The 19,718-nt window shown below is 37.6% G+C and overlaps 1 protein-coding gene and 1 pseudogene across 1 annotated transcript; both read left to right on the forward strand.

The window, feature by feature from the left end:
* The first annotated feature begins 524 nt into the window (after positions 1-524).
* LOC148779393 (pleiotropic drug resistance protein 1-like) lies at positions 525-3,299 on the forward strand (annotated as a pseudogene).
* A 685-nt stretch (positions 3,300-3,984) lies between these two features.
* On the forward strand, positions 3,985-9,607 carry LOC148779394 (ABC transporter G family member 39-like). The gene is made up of 14 exons (XM_088854672.1): positions 3,985-4,266; positions 4,461-4,777; positions 4,933-5,093; positions 5,231-5,334; positions 5,444-5,588; positions 5,692-5,790; positions 5,919-6,028; positions 6,175-6,507; positions 6,994-7,284; positions 7,414-7,631; positions 7,754-7,981; positions 8,279-8,450; positions 8,548-8,802; positions 9,154-9,607. Exons 1-14 carry the CDS (start codon positions 4,099-4,101, stop codon positions 9,421-9,423), a joined length of 2,871 nt encoding a protein of 956 aa, XP_088710798.1. The 5' UTR covers positions 3,985-4,098; the 3' UTR covers positions 9,424-9,607.
* Positions 9,608-19,718: the final 10,111 nt, after the last annotated feature.

The following is a 19,718-nucleotide window of genomic DNA, read 5'->3' on the forward strand; positions in this document are numbered from 1 at the left end:
CAAGATTTGACTCAAAATGAGATCAAATGATGCTTGATCTACTTCCACAAACCAATGACACTCTAAGCAAGCCAATAACATCATAATGATATCAAAATCAGATAAACAATAGTGTGTTAAACATTACTGCATATTCAGTAGCATATGGACAAATCACTCACATTCAGCAACTCAAAATAAGAACAAGTAGAGCTTGATCTACTTCTGCAAACCAATGACATTCTAAGCAATCTTATAACAACATAATATATCAAAATCAGCTAAAGAATAGTGTGTTAAACGCTACTACATATTCAGCAGCATATGGCCAATTATCACACACATTGAGCATCAAGATTTGACTCGAAATGAGATCAAATGATGCTTGATCTACTTCTGCAAACCAATAACATTCTAAGCAAGCCAATGGCACAGTAATAATATCAAAATAAAAAAAAAAACAGTATGTGAAACATTGCTGCATATTCAACAGCATATGGCCAATTATCACTCACATTGAGCACAAGATTTGACTCAAAAAATGAATGAAGAGAGAGAGAGTCAGTTGCATAGTTCAGAATAAAGGTACAAACCAGCAGGATAATGAAATCTTCGTCAAGAAGCTCCGCGAGCGCATAGACAGGTATATATATATATATATCTATATCTCACACATGTTTGCTCTTCCTATCTAATGGTGGTTGGCTTTGGCTTTGGCTTTGCAGAGTGAATATAACATTGCCGGAGGTTGAGATCAGATATGAGCAACTCAGGGTGGACGCAGAGGCTTACTTGGGAGGGAGGGCTTTGCCCACTCTCCTCAATGCCACCCTTAACACCCTTGAGGTGTCTACTCTCTCTACTACATGATTGTATTGGGATCCTACAGCAACTACTATATTTGAAAAGAAATATACAGAGAAAATACATTCGAACTTAAAAATCCTTGAATTCTTAAATTGTTCTCTTGAGAGACCTATAATGGCCTTAATAATTGAAATGAGAAAGTATATAAAGCGACCATATATTTTTAATACAAAGAGGTCAGAATCACTCTCATATTTCAGATTTTAAATGCAGTGATTATAAGCGTGTTTTGAACTAGACTTCAAGTTAAAAAAAAAAAAAATATGACATCCAAATTGACATCTAATAACTAGGAGTAATTATGAATTCCTCGAATGGTCTCACTTCGAACAATCGTGACCAAAAAAACCATTGGAATCACCTAAGAAAACATACAACTTTCTGCAATACCTGTGCTTTCAATTTCATATTCACTTAAGAGAGACATGTTGTTGGCAGAGCTTTATGAGTTTCCTGAAGTTGCTCAAGAGCAAGAAGAAGCCCGTGACAATTCTCAAGGGAATTACCGGCGTGATAAAACCCGGAAGGTGGATAGACAAAACTACTTCTCTCTCTCTCTCTCTCTCAAACAATGTGTGTTGGTGTGATGACAGGATGACCCTGCTACTAGGCCCTCCAGGGGCTGGAAAGACCACCCTCCTCTTGGCTCTCGCAGGAAAATTGGACAAAAGCCTCAAGGTGGGTTCACTCTGCCTACAATTTCATCTCCAAAATTTGGCACTTTTTAGAGAGAAAAAGAGAGAAACTTCAGTTCTTTGGGTGTGTTTTGACAGGTTTCGGGCAAGGTGACGTACAATGGGCACAGTATGAGGGAGTTTGTGCCGCAGAGGACGTCGGTGTACATCAGCCAAAAGGATCTGCACATTGGAGAGATGACAGTCCGAGAGACCATGGATTTCTCTGCTCGATGCCAAGGCGTAGGAAACAGTTATGGTTCGTCTCTCTCTAACAAACTCTATTTTTTGCTGCTGATTTTGTTGGAATGCTCTGCTTAAAAGCCACTGGTTTTTGTAGCCGTTCTTGCGGAGCTTTCAAGGAGAGAGAAGGATCAGTCCATAAAACCAGACCCTGATATTGATTTTTTCATGACGGTAACATAGCAATGAAACAGACCTAACCCAGAAAGAAGTCATGGTATTAGCAGTCTCAATTCACCCACTGTTTCTTCTTCTTTTGTAGGCAATTGCATCGGAAGGACAAAAATCAAGCATCCTGACCGACTATATACTTAAGGTTTGGCACCCCAAATAAGACACTCTCCTCTCCCTTTCTCCCTCCAACTCAAATTTAGATTAGCATATTTGGGATATGTTAAAGAGAATGAGATGTTTTAGTGAGAAAATTAAGTTAGGAAGTGTGTGCAGCTGCTTGGGCTGGAGGTGTGCTCGGAGACCATGGTGGGGGACGACATGAGGAGGGGGATATCAGGCGGTCAGAAGAAACGCGTCACGACAGGAGAGATGATGGTAGGGCCCTCGACTGCTCTGTTAATGGACGAGATATCAACAGGGCTCGACTCCTCCACCACTTTCCAAATCGTAAACTGCCTCCGACAATTTGTTCATGTCTTCTTTGGAAGCCTTGTTGCCTCTCTCTTGCAACCGGCACCGAGACTTATGATCTCTTTGACGACATCATCCTTCTCTGTGAGGGACAGGTTGTGTACCATGGACCGAGAGAATCAATTCTCGACTTCTTCCACATGATGGGATTCCGATGTCCCGAAAGGAAAGGAGTGGCCGATTTCTTGCAGGAGGTAAAACCTCTCTCTCTTACTGCAAGAGTTTCAATTGCCTCTCATTCTCACTTAACCCGTCCTATTGTTAAGGCAACCTTCTGTATCCGTCTAAGAGTTTACAGTCTACATATAGAATGACTTTCAATCTAGAATCTTGCACCACAGGGACTGAGAAACCAATGATGTGTCTGAGAAGCCAACGAAACTAATTACAGACACTATAGTCTTTCTACCAGTCATGACTTTTATTTTGTTTGGGTAAATCAGGAAGAAAGCCCGCTATCCATTTTTCATTAATAAAAGATAGAAAAAATTATATCGTACTATCTTATAACCCTACAATAAGATAATTGTGTCATGAAATAAAGGAAGGTTAAAAACATTTGGAGGCCTAGAGTGCCAAGTGGTGGCCTCCGCAAAAACTGTAGCCTTTTTGACAAGAACATCGACCACCAAATTAGCCTTACAGTAAACATGGCAAATGAACCGTGAATGATTCTCATAGCTTTCAACTCAACTAATTTTACTTTTAAACATAAAACTTTATCCAGTGGTTAATCTACTTTTACTAAAGAGATGAGTATCCATGATTCAACACTTTGTGAACCTAAAGAGTTCCAATATTTTGGAACTCGGCATGGGCCCCGGAATTGGCTATTGCTACAGCCGAAGCCGAATTACTCAAATGAGTCCAAGTGAACACGTGTAATTAGTGCACACAGATAAAAGAGCCCTTAAAAAACCCAAAAAAAAGAAAATAAAAAAAGGGAAAAACTCAAACTAAACTAAAAACAATATAAAATTCAAAATAATCTAAAATATATATATAAAACAGGACATAGAAATATTCATTTAAAATTTAAGATATTCAGAATAATTCAAATATATATATATATATATATATATATATATATATATATATATATATATATATATATATATATAAAACCTTTCTTTTTGGGTAGTTCAGTGGGGAAGGGATCCCCTACTTGTGGCATGAACAGAACTAAAGACATTATGTTGTTGTGCCTAGCCACCTTGACCCCCTGGACTTCAGCCAAATTCCTAGAAAATATGAAAATCGAGCAAGAAAAACTCACAGATCATTGTCATACATCCAAATCACACAAACAGGATTTATACATGGATTCACTATCGAATAAAATTATCATATTTTTTAGTTTCTCAATTGCCCTGAGCTTTAACCGTGTCCTCAGCTGAATTTTTGAACACTGAACAATACCTTAATAACAAAAAACTGGACTGTAGGACACCTAGAAAATTTTGAATCAGTGTAATTCCTAATATCTTCTGCCACTCTCATTTCTTGCAAGAGGTCCTCTCTCTCTCTCTCTCTCTCTCTCTCTCTCTCTCTCTCTCTCACTTGACTGCCAATACAGGTGACATCAAGGAAGGATCAAGAACAATACTGGTTCGACAAGAATCAACGCTACAGATATATCCCAGTACAAGAATTTGCAGATGCATTCCAGTCCTTCCATGTCGGCAGGGAGATGCAATCTGGTCTCTCGGTGCCCTATGACAAGTCCAAGTGCCACCCTGCCGCCCTAGTTAGAAACAAGTATGGCCTAACCAAGATGGAGCTCTTCAAGGCTTGCTTTGATAGAGAAGTGCTCCTTATGAAGAGAAGTGCCTTCATCTTCATCTTCAAAGCTATTCAGGTCCAACCATTCACTCTTATGTTCTTCCTCTGGTTTCATTTTAGACAGATATATAGGAGGACAGATAGAGAAACAGAGAGAGGATACTAATGGTTTCTCTCTCTTTCCCTTGATATTGAATGAAAGAGTTGGTGAATCATACGGTTTATCTATGAAAATCATTCATTTGATGGACCTTGTATTGCTCTTCACAGATAGCCATTGTCGCTACCATGACTACGACAGTCTTCCTCCGCACAGAGATGGGAAACAAGACCTTATGGGATGGGTCCAAGTACATGGGAGTTTTGTTCTGTGGGCTCGTGAACGCGATGTTTAATGGTCTAGCAGAATTGCAAATGACGATAGTGAAGCTGTCTGTATTTTACAAGCAAAGAGATGCAAAGTTCTTCCCTGCTTGGGCCTATACTCTCCCCACATTTCTCATGAGGATACCAATCTCTTTACTGGAGTCCTTCGTATGGGTAGCTATAACCTATTACTCAGTTGGATTAGCACCGAACCCGAGCAGGTTAATTCATCCTCCTCTGCCCTACCAAAGCTCATGAATTTTATTTTTTTTAATTTAAATTAATCTTGTGAATTTGGTTTGCTCTTTTTGTCTTTCTTTTGTTAATTGTAATGTTAGAATTGACAATGAATTGCCTATGGTTTTCCTGTTTTCAGATTCTTTAGGCAATTCTTTTTGCTATTCAACGTGCATCAGATGTCTTTGTCTCTCTTCCGCTTTATCGGGGCACTAGGTCGAAACCAAATCATTTCTAACACATTTGGAGCATTTGCGCTATTGGTGATATTTGTCTTGGGAGGCTTCATTGTCTCAAGAGGTAATGTATCATGGATGTAGTAACATTTGATTATGTACAATGTTCATATTGTAACTGTCTCTGCGCTATTTTGCTTTAGTTTATATTACAAAAGTATGCACACCATTATAAATAAATTATTATCCAAATTTTGGCAGAGGACATCTACAGCTGGTGGAAATGGGGATACTGGTCTTCTCCTCTCATGTATGCTCAGAATGCTGTGGCTGTAAATGAGTTCCTATCAAATAGATGGATACAGGTTAACATGAAATACGCAAAAAATCCCTTTAAAACTTTTTTGGTTCATGTAGATTAGGATAAAAGAGTGCATGGAGGAAGTAGCTAACTATCTTGTACATGTGCAATAGAATGGTGTCCACATAGGCCAGCTACTCTTGAAGATTCGAGGGATTTTCACTGAAGCAAATTGGTATTGGATTGGGATTGGGGCTCTCATGGGTTACAACGTCCTCTTCAACATCCTTTACACCTTAGCTTTAAAGTATCTTGACCGTGAGTACAACATTTCAATTTCACCTTTTGTTGTTTCTACTGTTAATTGATCGAAATGAAAAGAAGTTAATGGGAAAAAAACGTAAATTGTTTCATTATGCAGCTCTTGGGAAGCCTCAGGCATCTATCACAGAGGATACATCAGAGGGGAAGCATGAAGACCAAATTAAGGTCAATGGATATCTGAATGGAAAAGTATTTGGTAAGTAGAGAAGTCATAGAGGGAGATAGGCTCGTTTTCTCAACATTGAAAGTGTAGTTTGGATCCTATTACTTACCCAGAAAAATTTAAAAGGTCTCACTCTTTGTCATGTGTTTCTCTCCTTGTAGGAGACTCTACTACAACAAATGGAATGAAACAGAAGAAAGGAATGGTGCTACCATTCAAACCGCTTGCGTTGGCCTTCAAGGAGATCAAGTACTTTGTCGACATGCCAGCCGTATGTCAAGATCTTCTTGACCCAATTTACTAGTAGTAGTGGTAGAAGTAGTAGCAGTTAATAGTGGATACTAAAATGATCCTGATGATAATTATGTCGATAGCCCCCAAAAAAAAGATAGTGAACTGAAAGGCCTAGGTGTGCAGGAAATGAAGGCTCATGGGGAAGAACAAGACCGATTGCAATTGTTGCAAGGGGTGAGCGGAAGCTTCCGGCCAGGCGTGCTGACATGCCTGATGGGTGTGAGCGGAGCAGGGAAAACAACACTCACGGATGTCCTTGCCGGGCGTAAGACTGGTGGCTACATTGAAGGATCCATTTCCATCTCTGGCTACTCAAAGAAGCAAGAGACCTTTGCCAGTATTTCTGGTTACTGTGAGCAGAATGATATTCACTCCCCTAATCTCACTGTCCATGAGTCGCTCCTCTTCTCTGCCTGGTTACGACTCCCAGCTGATGTCCAATCGCACACTCGAAAGGTTACACTCCTCAAATTCCAACTTTGATTGTCTTGTTTTTGGAAGTTCGGCAATGGGATTTGAACCTTGGACAATGTGTTGCAGCCCCTAATATCCTAACCGCCAAGCAAAGCACACCAATGTAGAACAAATTCGATTATTGCACCCTTAGGAATAAGTATTAAGAGTTTGTCTCTCCATTTAAAGCATCTAGGATTGTTCAATGGTCCAACACAAGAAAGACTATAGTGCTCGAAATTTTTCCTCAATCAACTCCATATCTTCCAAACTATATTGGACAGAAAATATCTAACTGGGATCTCTGCTAAATTAGCTATTGGCCTTTCCCTCGACTTAATTTTGGGCAGTGAAATTAATCCTGGTACAAAATCTCCAAATATTTCTACAATAAAGGGTCAAATTCTAGTTTCTTTTACGGAGTTGTACTTTCTTATAAAAAATGGAGCTTTGTCTAAGTAACTAGAAATTTATCATTGTGATACCCAGGCCTTTGTCGAGGAGGTAATGGAGCTGGTGGAGCTGAACAACCTGAGGGAGGCTCTAGTGGGCGTGCCAGGGGTCAATGGCCTCTCCACAGAGCAAAGGAAGAGACTGACAATTGGGGTCGAGCTCATTGCCAACCCCTCCATCATCTTCATGGACGAGCCTACCTCGGGGCTCGATGCTAGAGCAGCCGCCATTGTCATGAGGACTGTAAGAAATACAGTGGACACAGGCCGCACCGTGGTCTGCACCATACACCAACCTAGCATTGACATATTTGAGTCCTTTGATGAGGTATGTACTCTCTCACGCGTGCGCGCGCACACGCACACAAACAAATACTTAGTTTTAGGAATTCTGCCTTTAATATGTTCTATCCATTCGTTCCTATGTAATCCTACAAACAAATTTTCATGTTCTCAGCTCTTCTTGATGAAACGAGGAGGACAAGTTATCTACGCTGGCCCATTGGGGACGAACTCACAACAACTCACCGACTACTTCCAATCAATCGAAGGTGTCCCCGAGATAACCTCAGGATATAATCCTGCAACTTGGATGCTAGAGGTCACCTCCATAGCCTCTGAGAATCGACTTCAGGCGGATTTGGCTAACATTTATGCCAATTCTCCTCTATATGAGTGAGTAGTTGCCTTAGTTCTTCTCTGTCTCTATGATGAAGTCACTCGTGATCCTCCCTTTTGATCTCCTTGGGAAATTTTAGTGTTTCGTCTTAAGATTACTACTTCCCCCATAATTGTACGGGGAATATGGCATTGATTGAGGAGTTGAGCAAGCCAACACCAGGGTCTCAAGACCTACACTTCGAGACCCAATTCTCACAGCCATTCATGGTGCAAGCTGTGGCCTGCCTCTGGAAGCAACACTGGTCCTACTGGAGAAACCCTCAATTCAATGCAGTACGCTTCTTCTTCACCCTGGTAGCCGCCCTCCTGTTTGGCAGCATACTCTGGGACATGGGAAGCAAGATGTAAGCATTCTCTTCTTTCTCCATTTCTGGTCCAACAGAAAAAATTATGATTGAATTGTCTCACAAGTTTCAAAATTTTTTTTAACAGTTTTCTTTATGCTTCCATTTTTCTCAAATTTTCCAAAGCTTTTTCTTAAAATTTAACTATAAAAACTAGCACTTGAGAATGTCTTCTTAAACTACCTAACCAAGAATGTTCAAGATAGATATTTATATTGCCTTCCATGCTAGTACTTCATGCATTCCAACTCACTGTTGTTCTAACCTCACTGTGCTGCACGAATGGTCAAAACATAGAGAGCAGCAACAAGACTTCCTCAATGCGATGGGTTCCATGTTCTCTGCGGTTCTCTTCCTCGGGGTGAATAATGCATCTTCAGTTCAGCCAGTGGTCGACATAGAGAGAAGTGTATTCTATAGGGAGAGAGCAGCTGGGATGTTCTCAGCCCTTCCATATGCCTTGGCTCAGGTATGAAACAAATTCAACAACTCACAACTTTGATAAAAAGAAAATACAGGTATATCTTTTGATGGCAATGGCAATGAAAGTGAAATTGTGTTTGTAGGTTTTGGTGGAACTGCCTTATGTGTTTGTACAAACAGCTGTATATGGGGTGGTGGTGTACTGTATGATCGGATTCGAGTTCACTTTGGCAAAGTTCTTGTGGTTTTTCTTCTTCATGTTCTTTACCTTCCTCTACTACACATATTACGGGATGATGACTGTGGCCTTAACTCCCAATGCTACTTTTGCCTCCATTCTTTCTTCTGCATTCTATGGTGTATGGATGCTCTTCACTGGCTTCTTGCTCCCACGCACTGTAAGTGAATTACACATCTTTCGTTTTCCTGGTTATTTAATTTAAAATATAATTGCTTCATATTTTCTTGAAACTAGGATTCCAATCCAGCCAACATAACTATGTTTTTTCCTTCAAAATATCATGTTGTATAGGTTAGCTCCAATAGAGGACCACATAAGCCTTCCTTGTATGGCTCTTTATTACTTTCATTAAACTTATGTCGAATGAAGTCTAAATTCTAAGTTCTTTCCAATTAACTTATAAAAAACAAAGGTCAAATGCTATGACATTAGCAAAATAGAGATAACAACTTCCATAACAATGTATAGATCATTTGTGAGAACTTCATGGCCATTCCCATGTTTGCAGAGCATCCCCGGCTGGTGGAGGTGGTACTACTGGGGGTGTCCCGTCGCCTGGACACTTTACGGTTTGATGGTGTCTCAGTTTGGAAATGTGACAAAGCAGTTGCTCACGGCCGAGGGCAACCCCGTACCGCTACGCGACTTCCTCAATGCTTCATATGGATTTGATTATGACATGCTGCCTTGGGTTGCCTGTGTTGTTGTTGGCTATGCCATCCTCTTCGCCCTTGTCTTTGCCTTATCCATTCGCACCCTTAATTTCCAAGCTAGATGAATGTTTCATGATCCTCTCATTCACTTTATTGTTTCCTTTCTTCTCCCTTTCATTCTGGAAATGAGTGTATTCACAATTTTCTCGCATGTATTTATCCATTTTTCTCCCTTGATATAAAGTCAGGTGTATTTTGGCTTGTAATGTCCCATCTCAATTCAATGAAATATGATTGAATTTTTGTGTACTTGATCAAGATCTCGTTTCCTTTGTGCGTGGTTTCATTATATTATAATGATACGGTGACATAATATCACTCCCCTTCTTTAAATGTCTCAACCTGCATTCTTAAGAACATAAAATTCCTATTTGGTGTTGACAAAGAAAATTACCACCAGACAATAACAATAAACAATATCATAGAAAAGAAATGACGAAATATTTTGTGTTGGAGATCATAGTCGACTCCCACGGTAGAGTAGAGTACACCCGTCATCGCAAGACACCTGCCCAGGAGGATTCCTTTTCTATAAAATTTTGCAAAACATCTTCAATTCACCCAGTGTTCTAAAACCATGGCAAACTCGGGCGAGTCTTTGGGTCCAATAACAAAGAAACAAAAAAAAGGAATAATGATAAAAATTTTAGAAATGACATAAATCAAGCAATTATGAAGGTGTAACATAGACCTAGATCATCCACCCACCAATCTCAATCTGTATCGACCAATTTTGATCTGGATAGACAAGTGTTAGTTGTTTAAATTCACAATATGAATAATAATTTAATCAAAAAAAATTTACTTAAGAACCCAGCTATGAGCAGACGCTTCCTGAACCATTTGTCTTATGTAAATTTTAAATTTTTTTATTTTATTTTTTAAGATTGACATTTGGGACAAAACATAGAAAATCTACAAATTTTAACCCATATGCAAATATTTACATGCGGGATTAAGTTTCCAGTATACTTCCTCTAGAGGATTGAATTGTTTTCGTTTTGTATTAATTCATAGGAGGTTTTTAATAGTTAGCCAACTAAAAAGCATTTTGGTCAAAAACCAATGATTTGAAACTTATATAAGTTACTGGTATTGAGGGTGCGGTTGGCATCGAGGGCGTGGTTAGAAGTGGTGAGAAAAGATACGAAGACGTATAGAGTCGTCGATGGTATGGTCTAAAAAAAGCAAAATTGCGAGATGATGTTGATAATAAGACACCCGAATTGGTCAGGCTCAACCGATTTGCCAATTCTTTGGGTGACAAACGAAAAAAACAAAATAATACTTCTAAATTTTGAAAGACTAAAAAATAAAAATAACAAAAAAATAAAGTTCCTCGTGTGATTCACCTATTTCTCTCACGCAAGTCACTCTGTACCAAGCCAATTCCAGGTTATGGACAAGAACTCCCAGAGCATGATCAACGATTCATGATCTACATTGACATTTCTTGATCTGAACCTCCGATTTTTAAATCATCAAAATACAAAACCATCGTTCTTCTTCTAAATGAGGCAGAGAGGGGAGGAGGTAAAGAAGAAGCTAGAAAGTAAAAAATTCTTCTCCTTTTTTTCCTCCCTGTGAGAAGGGGGACCTCATCGTCCGCAACACCAAAAACATATTCAAATTAGAACTTATCAAATGCCGAAGCTTGGGGCAGCTTAGGTCAGAAAAGAAATATCTATATAAACCTCAAAATGATGTTTTCTAGCTAATACCCATGCACCAAAAATTCACTTATCTTGAATGAAAATACCCTTCCCTCGTAGAACAAATTACTTTCGTTAGAGAAGGCAGTCCGGCATTTTGAATCAGTGGTCCGGTGATTTTTTTTGCTGGAATGGGTGGTCCAGTGATTTTTTTTGTTGGAATGGGCAATCCGGTGTTAATTTTCTTTGTTGGAATGGGCGGTCAAGGCATTTGGAAGTTACTGTCCGATATCTTGGAGTTGCGGTCCGGCATTTTGAAGGGGCAGTTGGTGTTTTGATATGGCAGTCCGGAATTTTGGGAGTACATTAGCTGAGCAGTCCGACGTTTTTACAAATGCGGTCCAGCGTTTCTTTTTATTGGGATTCAAAAATGATTTCTCATGTAAAGGGAGGGTATTTTTGTCAAAACAGATGTGACGTTTTGAGTTGGGGGTATTAGTTATAAAAGGTGAGTTTTGATAAAAATAAATGCATAAAGTTTAGGGTAGGGGTAAAGTGTCTAAAAAGTATATTTTTGGGGGTTTTTAGCAATTTTCCCTATTTTATATATAATATCAAAATTATTTATATGAATTTTTTAAAAAAGTCTTGAGTCTTTCCCCTAGTCGGCCAAAACACCGAATTGCTTCATTTTTTTCACCAAATCGAAGAACTCTCGTAAGCGAATCTGACAACATTGGGAAAATGATAGTCCCTGGTCAAAAATACAGGTGCTAATGGGTAAGGTATACGACCACGAACTGATAGATCTGGTGGGTCAGGTCTGAGTCTACTTCAGGCCTTGGTCTGCTTGACTCAGACTTGACCTAGGGTGGAAACGGGTCCCGAACTAAGAAGTGACATGTGTGCATATTCTAGTGGCATATGTGTATACATGATATTAAATATGGTGCGCTTTGCATAGAGCCGAGGCTCTGAACAAGCAAAGTAAAGCACACCTTCAAATAGTGTCGAGAAAATGTGGTTTTAATACTGGAAATCTTTGTGATAGCCTTAAAATAAATTTTCATCTTTAATTATAAAATTTAATGCTTCAAAAATAGTGTAGATCGAGCAAATCTATGAAAACTTAAAAATCTTGAAAATTAACAATCCAAAAATGTGTTACAAGAACAATATTTCTAGAGCTTAAAATCCAGTTTTTTCTTATGTCCATGCATCTTGATGTTGAGATGATCAATTTGAGGATATTTGGGCATCAAAACAACCTCTTCTAGTGAAATTTTTGACATTCGTCCTAATTTGGTTAATTAGACCCTCGCACTTGTACAAACTTTTTCCAAATACATACGCTAATTATCAAAGCTCACCCTTCCCTGAAGAATATGCACTAGTTCTTGGGAAGATTGCAAAACCAAATTCAAAGATGAATAAAATTTATTAATTGAAGCCTTTATTCCAAAAGTATATTCTTTGTTCTCTAAATTCTTCAATGTATCTTTCACGGTCCTGGTGTTTGGTTCCTAAAATAAAAATAAGGAAATATTAGATTAAGAAATACTTGCAAGTAGTGAACTTAATTTTATAATCAAGTTCTATATTCTGAACATATATTGATATGTTTACCGTAGAACAGTCTAGCTATTTCACTTGTAGTCCAACCTCATTAAATAACTCTTATTCAATTGAAAAAAGTTTATATAAGTGTGAGGCTCTAAACAATCAAATTAGCGCGCACTTCAAAAATTTCATTAGAAGATGTTGTTTTGATGCTCAGATGTCCTCAAATTGATCATCTCAACCTCAAGATGCATGGACATGAGGAAAAAATAGATTTCAAGTTTTAGAAATAGTATATATTGTAATGCATTTCTAGACCGTCAATTTTAAAAAATTTCAAGATTTCATAGATGTGCTCAATCTACACTAGTTTTTAAGCTTTAAACTTTATAATTGGAAATAAAATATATTTTAAGACTATCTCAAATATTTATGGTCTTAAAACCACATTTTTCGACACTATTTCAAGGTGTGGTTTACTTTGATTGTTTAGAGCCTTAGCCCTATACAAACCACACCCTATTAAATATTATGTCTTATTATAGTAATTAATATAATTCTTGTAAAATGCTATTAGATATAACTAAATTTGTTACTTAAAAGTTCAATGAAAAACAATAATACTTCGATGTCTATCGAAATTAAAAGTAAAAACAGAATTATAGGACTATTCCAAAAAATTATACTTTTAATTTTAATAGATATCTAATTATTATGGTTGGGAGACTATGCCATCTCCATAACAAAATTTGATAAATGTCTAATTATTATGGAATTTGATAAGATATCTTTGAACTAGAATTTAGGGAAAATATCTCCATATCATCTATTTTTAGGTTTTATATTTGATAAATCCAAGGTTTCAAAAGATATGTTCTAACCCGGTGGTCATTTAAACTTATTTTTTAACCTAAACAAATATGAGAAAGACATGCTCTTTTTAAACCCAATCATTTCTCTCTCCTCAGTTATATATGCCGAACTTCTCTCTTTCTCTTTCTTCCTGTGTCTCTCACTCGCTCTCTCCTCCCGTGTTTTTCCAAACACCTCTCTCTCTTTCTTTCCGGTAACCTTTTACCTTCGTGAAGCCCTTCTCTCTCTCTCTAGAAGTTTGGAATGATGTCTTTTGGAAAAGACATATCTTTTTAGCTTTGTTAGACCAAAAAAACTGGTTTAAAATAACTCAGGGGGTTAGAAGAAATAAAATCTATAATTTTTATATTCCAAGATATCTTTTAAAACCTTGGGCCTATTGTGAAACGAAACTTAAAAAGAGGGTATATAGATAATTCCCCTAGAATTTATTAGATACTTGGGGCGTTCCGGCCCTAGCCAAATTCTCAAATTGTCTTCACCAATACAATATGGCCAAATAGTAAATATGCAAATCAAATACATAATAAATCAACTTGATCCAGAATGCTTGCAAAACGGCAGATGACATGGAATTTATAGGTAGTAATTTATTTACGTAATCACTAATCATTTTCTCATTACTTCAAGCCTATCCCTAGAACACAAAAAATGAGTAGACACTAAGTATGAGAAATTACAGGAAATAAACAATGAAATAGGCAAAATCGAGTATTGTTAACCTAGTAAAACTCTAATCTCATGATTGCATATTTCATAGTGGATGGAAAGGTCAAAGATTGCTACAACTTCAATCAGGAAGTCACAGCACAGAGAGCTTCAGGTGATGCAGGGATGAGTGTTACCTGTGAGAGCAAAGATGGAGAGAGAGATGATGTAAACGACACAGAGAGGGAGAGATGCGTCGAGGAGGATGGGGTTCGGTAAATATTGCAGTTGAGAGTGTTTTTGGAGAGGAAAATGGACAAAAGAGATAAAAGATGGAGAAATGGGTGAATAAGCAACATCTTTGAAGCGGTTAAAAACATACGACTTCAAACCGCCCTGAACTGTTTTATCTTTTTTCTTTTGAGAGTAGTTCATAGTTCTCAATTTTGAACCGCCATGTAGGGCTGGCAAAGGGCCGGGCCAGGCCAAGGCAGATGGGTATATGGAAGTGTTTTGTCTTGTTTATGTAATGAGATGCATAAATGATCTTCAATCTCTGTAAAGGGCCATTAAAGTGCCAATTGAGCGACGTCTAGGTACCAAACCGAGTCATTAAATTGATTTGTGTTTATGTTAGGCATGCACATATATAGGCATGTGTATGCATGTATGCACGCATGCATGCTAGCTACTAGCTCCCTTAATAATGAACAAGGGTTGTGCTGCCAGATCTCTTACCTCACCTCCTAAAATAGGAAGCCAGAAAGTTTTATTTGCCCTTAAGGGGCATTTAGGACTCAAGCAGCAAGACATTCCAAGCCCGAGAGCGAAGCTCGAAGGGCAAGGAAGGCCTGGTTGTAAGATAGTGTGCTTTATTTCCTTTCTGGCTCCCTCTCTTATTCCCATATAGAGCTAGCCATCGACAGTATAGCCATAGCATGCTCGAGCCCAACACAACATCTGAGGCTGGGGCACAGTACCTTGGCTAGTGTCCAACCCTGAGTCCAAAAGTGATTGTTGAGTAGCCCTCTTCGGTTTTGTTGATCCGTTCATCCCTCTGTCAACATGCCAAAATCAAAATGATATGATATATAATAACCCTTCTCAACTAGGTTAGAATACAGAGGTGGAGCCAGATTGGATTTGTCGTTGCTAGATCATAACCTCCTTTGTTGGCAAGTAAGGAGTTCTAGAGTAGTGCACCAGCAAGCTTGTTTGCCATCCTGGGGGCGTATGTTGTGAAAGTTCTGCTTGATGACATTCTTCCCATCAATCAAGTGTAATAGTGCCGCCTCCAGTTTATTGATGCCATACTGGCACTTGTATGTCAACTATTTAGGTTGGTAAGTACTTTTCTCCTAGCAATATGGATGTCAAAGCATGTATGTGGCCTCCAATTCAAATGTAGTTGCATTTGTTCTTGGGCCAGGGCTGGGCCGGGCTAGGTACCTTGGTAAAATTAAAGAAAAACGAAGCAAAAAAGATAAATAAATAAGGGTTGTGCTGATCTTGCTTGGCCTAGGCTCGCTCTCCAGCCACCCGGTCCATTGCCACCCCTAACGTCATGAATTTAGTTTTTGGCCGTTTGAAAGTTTGACCCTTAAACCTTCAGCTACTTCAATGTTTTGTGGGCAGTTTGAGAACATCAAACCGCTCCACACTTTTTTTAACTCTATTGTTGGTGCAGAAAGCGTTTTGAAATACACAGCCTAAAATATTGTGGAGCGCTTCAAATTATGGTTTCTGCTCTTTTTGAATATGTAAAAAATTATTTATATTCAAAATTGATCTTTCAAATAGTTTTTACTTTCTTAGAACCTACTTGAGATATGAAACCCCAAATGCCACTTTCTTACTACCTAAAGTTCCCCTAATATTCTAATATTTTAGGATAATATAGAATCTTATGTAATTCTAATCATATGAGTTTACATGCCTTGTTTCATAAGGTCAAATCATAACTTCTAATATTAAGATAACTCCCAAATATTTGAATCTCCAAATATTCAACTTGTAGTTGAATTTTGTGAGATTTGATTTCTATGCCTAAAATTATTGAGTCTTGCTTCCTCTTTTGTCTCCTCCCCCTCCTCCTTTTTCTCTCCTCTCAATAAAGACATGCACCCGACTTCCCTTTCTCCCTCTCTCTCTCTCTCTCTCAATCTCAATCTCAATCTTTCTCTCACACATGGTGGATCACCCTCTCAATCTCAATCTCTGTCTTTCTCATGGTGGATCGCCACCCCCCTCCCTTTATCTCTCTCAATCTCAATCTTTCTCTCATAGTGGATCACCCTCTCAATCTCAATCGCTCTCTCTCATAGTGGATCACCAATGAAAACATGGTTAATCTCAAGAGAAAGCAACCCAACCTCTCTCTCTCTCTCTCTCACTCTCTATATATATATATATATATATATATATATAAATATTAGGGTTTCACTCTTATGCTCATCTGCTCTTCTTCTATCTTTGTTGAAGCTTGAGCTTTGAGCTTTAATGTGGACGGAAAATAAAGTGACCCAGATGTTATGCTTTTTCAAGACCAACATTATAGTGTCTTGGATGATTTCACGCTTTAGCATGACCCATTTTAAAGACCATTTAAATCCCCATTGTTGAAGACTAAGATCAGATAACCTAGAGACGAAAGACCATTGTTTCTCTGTCAAATATATGTGGGCAGTCAAACATGCATAAAAAAAATAGAATACAGATAATAGAAAATTTTAATATATGGAAAACCTAACAATGCCTTTATTCAAATTTTATAAAATTTGAATTTTAATATATGGAAAACCATCACGGGGTCGTCTTGAGATAATGACCTAGGGCTTTAACTCTTGGATTGCTCCTCCAACTATCAGCCTCTATAGTGAAGTTATATCATAAGAGACACTGATTATCTTACACTCGGGTTGGGGTCATCTTGAGTTAGCTTTCTTATAGTTTTGACCCTTTCACTACTTTAACCACCGAGTCAGACAGTGTTTGGGTTTTGAGAGACTTTCATCTCTCTCTTTCTCTTTCTCTTTCTTCTCTCCCTCGATCACTTTTAAGGAGCTCTTTGGTTTAGTGATATAATTATAGTTTCAGTCATGTAACTCCATTTTCTAAATCCTCTGGGTACCAAGGTTTCGAGGCTAGTGCTTTTCCTTGTCTCCGATAATACCTCTTGAGGGAGGTTACGCCGGGAGAGTGTCCAATTTTCTATGAGTCATTTCCTAATTTCTTTTTACTTTTTCTTCATTTTCTTCTTCTTATCACTTCTATACCAAGTTCACATTAAGTAATTCCTATTCTCTTCTTTCTACCCTCTCTTTCTTATTTTTTTAACCACTCTACCGCCAATATTAGAACCATTAACCCATAAAGCACATTAAAAAGGAGTACATTATATTTGGATTTCATTAGCAGTTTTCAAGTGAGAGTCCAATTGAGCTGTTGAGTTTAGAGAGGAGATCGAATTCAAACCGCGCTACTGGATAGCCGGAGCGCTTGTGTTCAATGATGTATAAGGGCAATAACCCGGGCTTATCCCACAAACTCAAACCGCGGTGAGGTAGGTGCTCGAATCCATCTCTTCATCGCTCTAAAATCCTTGACACACGAGCCGCACACAGGCTGGTGAGGCTAGGCGATTGTTCGAGAGGGGTCAATCGAACCCGAGTCCTTGAGGCAGACCGAGCATGGTAGATCCAGGCCCGACCACGGACATGTAGATCTTTTGCATTTAAACGAAAAGAAGTTGTCAAGTGTTCGATATATTGATCAGGGTTTTGGCTCTTTCAAACCAAAAAAACCCCATTTTGCTTTGCTTTATCGGAATGGGGTGCCCCATTCTTCTTCTCTCTTGCTCTCTCTTTGCCATTTTGCCAATCTAGCACTATTTTCGCTCATCTCTGGTCAATTCGAAGCATAATCTTCTCAATTCAAAGCACAATCTTCTCAATCGAATCAGGTATGTTTCAAAAAAAAAAAAAATTGGGAAACTAAGATTTGGAAATAGGTTTTTGGCGATAAAATAATCCCAAAATTGGCGAAAATTTTGATTAGAATTTTTTGATATTCATATTATTATTTGATTGGGTTTGAAAATTGGATTTGGGTGTTTAGGGTATTGGAGATAAAAGAACCCCACATATATATATTATTTCTTTTGAACACCCAATGGTGGTTATTTTTGTTCTTTATATTTATAATATTAGTTTTTTGTTATGTTAGTTTACAGCGTTAATTGCAATAGTGTTTGCTTAATTTGGAGTTCTCGACTTAGTATTCTTCGGATCAATCATTCATTTGTTCCTTCATGAGGAAGAAAACATTGTCAACCCCATTTCGAAGGTCGCAATATAACTGCTTGCAAGGTTACAACAAAGGGCCAACGAGATTCTGACAAATTAAATGCCTTTATAACCCAAAAGGTTGTTCAAAAGTAGCAACATTGTATAGTCCAAGTAGTTTGATATTTTAACTTTCAAATTGGGGCCAATATAGAAATAAAAAATGGGAAGTATAAATATTTTTATAAAATTTATATTTTTCTCTCTATCCAGCCGTCCATTCTGAATGGATGGCTAAGATGGCCACAATCACAATATCACGCCTCTACACTATTATATTTTTAATTTTTATATAAAATATTTTGACACCAAATTTTGGGTGTCAACTTCTTTCTTAAACTCGCACCTATACAAAATATTAAAAAAATCCTAAATAAAATAAAATGACCTATGCTTTCAGGGTATTTTGGTCATTTTATTTTTTAATACATTTTAGGTGTGCCCGATTGAAATTATGGTATGTACTAAATTTCATATTCACATAATTTGTATGAAAAAATTAAAAATAAAATTCTCTGAAGCGTTGGATCTAGATCAAACAGTCAGAGGCTCACTTGATCAAAAGCGAACTGCTGGATGGGGGAGAAGTATAAATCTTCCATACAATAATGGAAATATAGAAACCTTTCCCATGTTCAAAACAGTATGTCCTTATTTTAAAATAGGATTGTTTACAAAAAAACCACTTACCTTTCGGTGCGGTTTGTATAGAGATGAGGCTCTAAATAATTAAATTAAAGTGCACGTTCAAATAATGTCAAGAAAGATGATTTCAATACTGGAAATCTTTGTGGTAGCCTTAAAATATATTTTTGTATTTAATTATAAAATTTAAAGCTTAAAAAATAGTATAGATCAAGTAGATCTATGAAAACTTGAAAATCTTGAAAATTGACAGTCAAAAAATGTGTTACAAGATGCACTATGTCCAAAACTTAAAATCTATTTTTTTCTCATGTCCATGCGTCTTAATGTCGAGATGATCAATTTGATGATATTTGAGCATCAAAACAACCTCTTTTAGTGAAATTTTTGATGTGGGCTTTAATTTGGTTGTTTAGAGCCTTGGCTTTATATAAAGTTTTTTTTTTACATTTTATACAAAGAAGTTATAATCACTCTTGTCCTTTAAATTTTAAAAATAGATGGTTGTAAAAGTGTCTTTGATAAGACACAAAACTAAAAAAAAAACAATTCTCGAACATTGTGGCTCAACCCAACCATTTAATTTGATATGTAATGAGTGTGACCTCCTTGTACAAAAGATAACATGTCACTTTATTG

This window comes from Amborella trichopoda, chromosome 12 (assembly GCF_054954075.1).
Source record: "Amborella trichopoda isolate Santa Cruz 75 chromosome 12, AtrichopodaSantaCruz75HAP2 v2.0, whole genome shotgun sequence".
Taxonomy (NCBI): domain Eukaryota; kingdom Viridiplantae; phylum Streptophyta; class Magnoliopsida; order Amborellales; family Amborellaceae; genus Amborella; species Amborella trichopoda.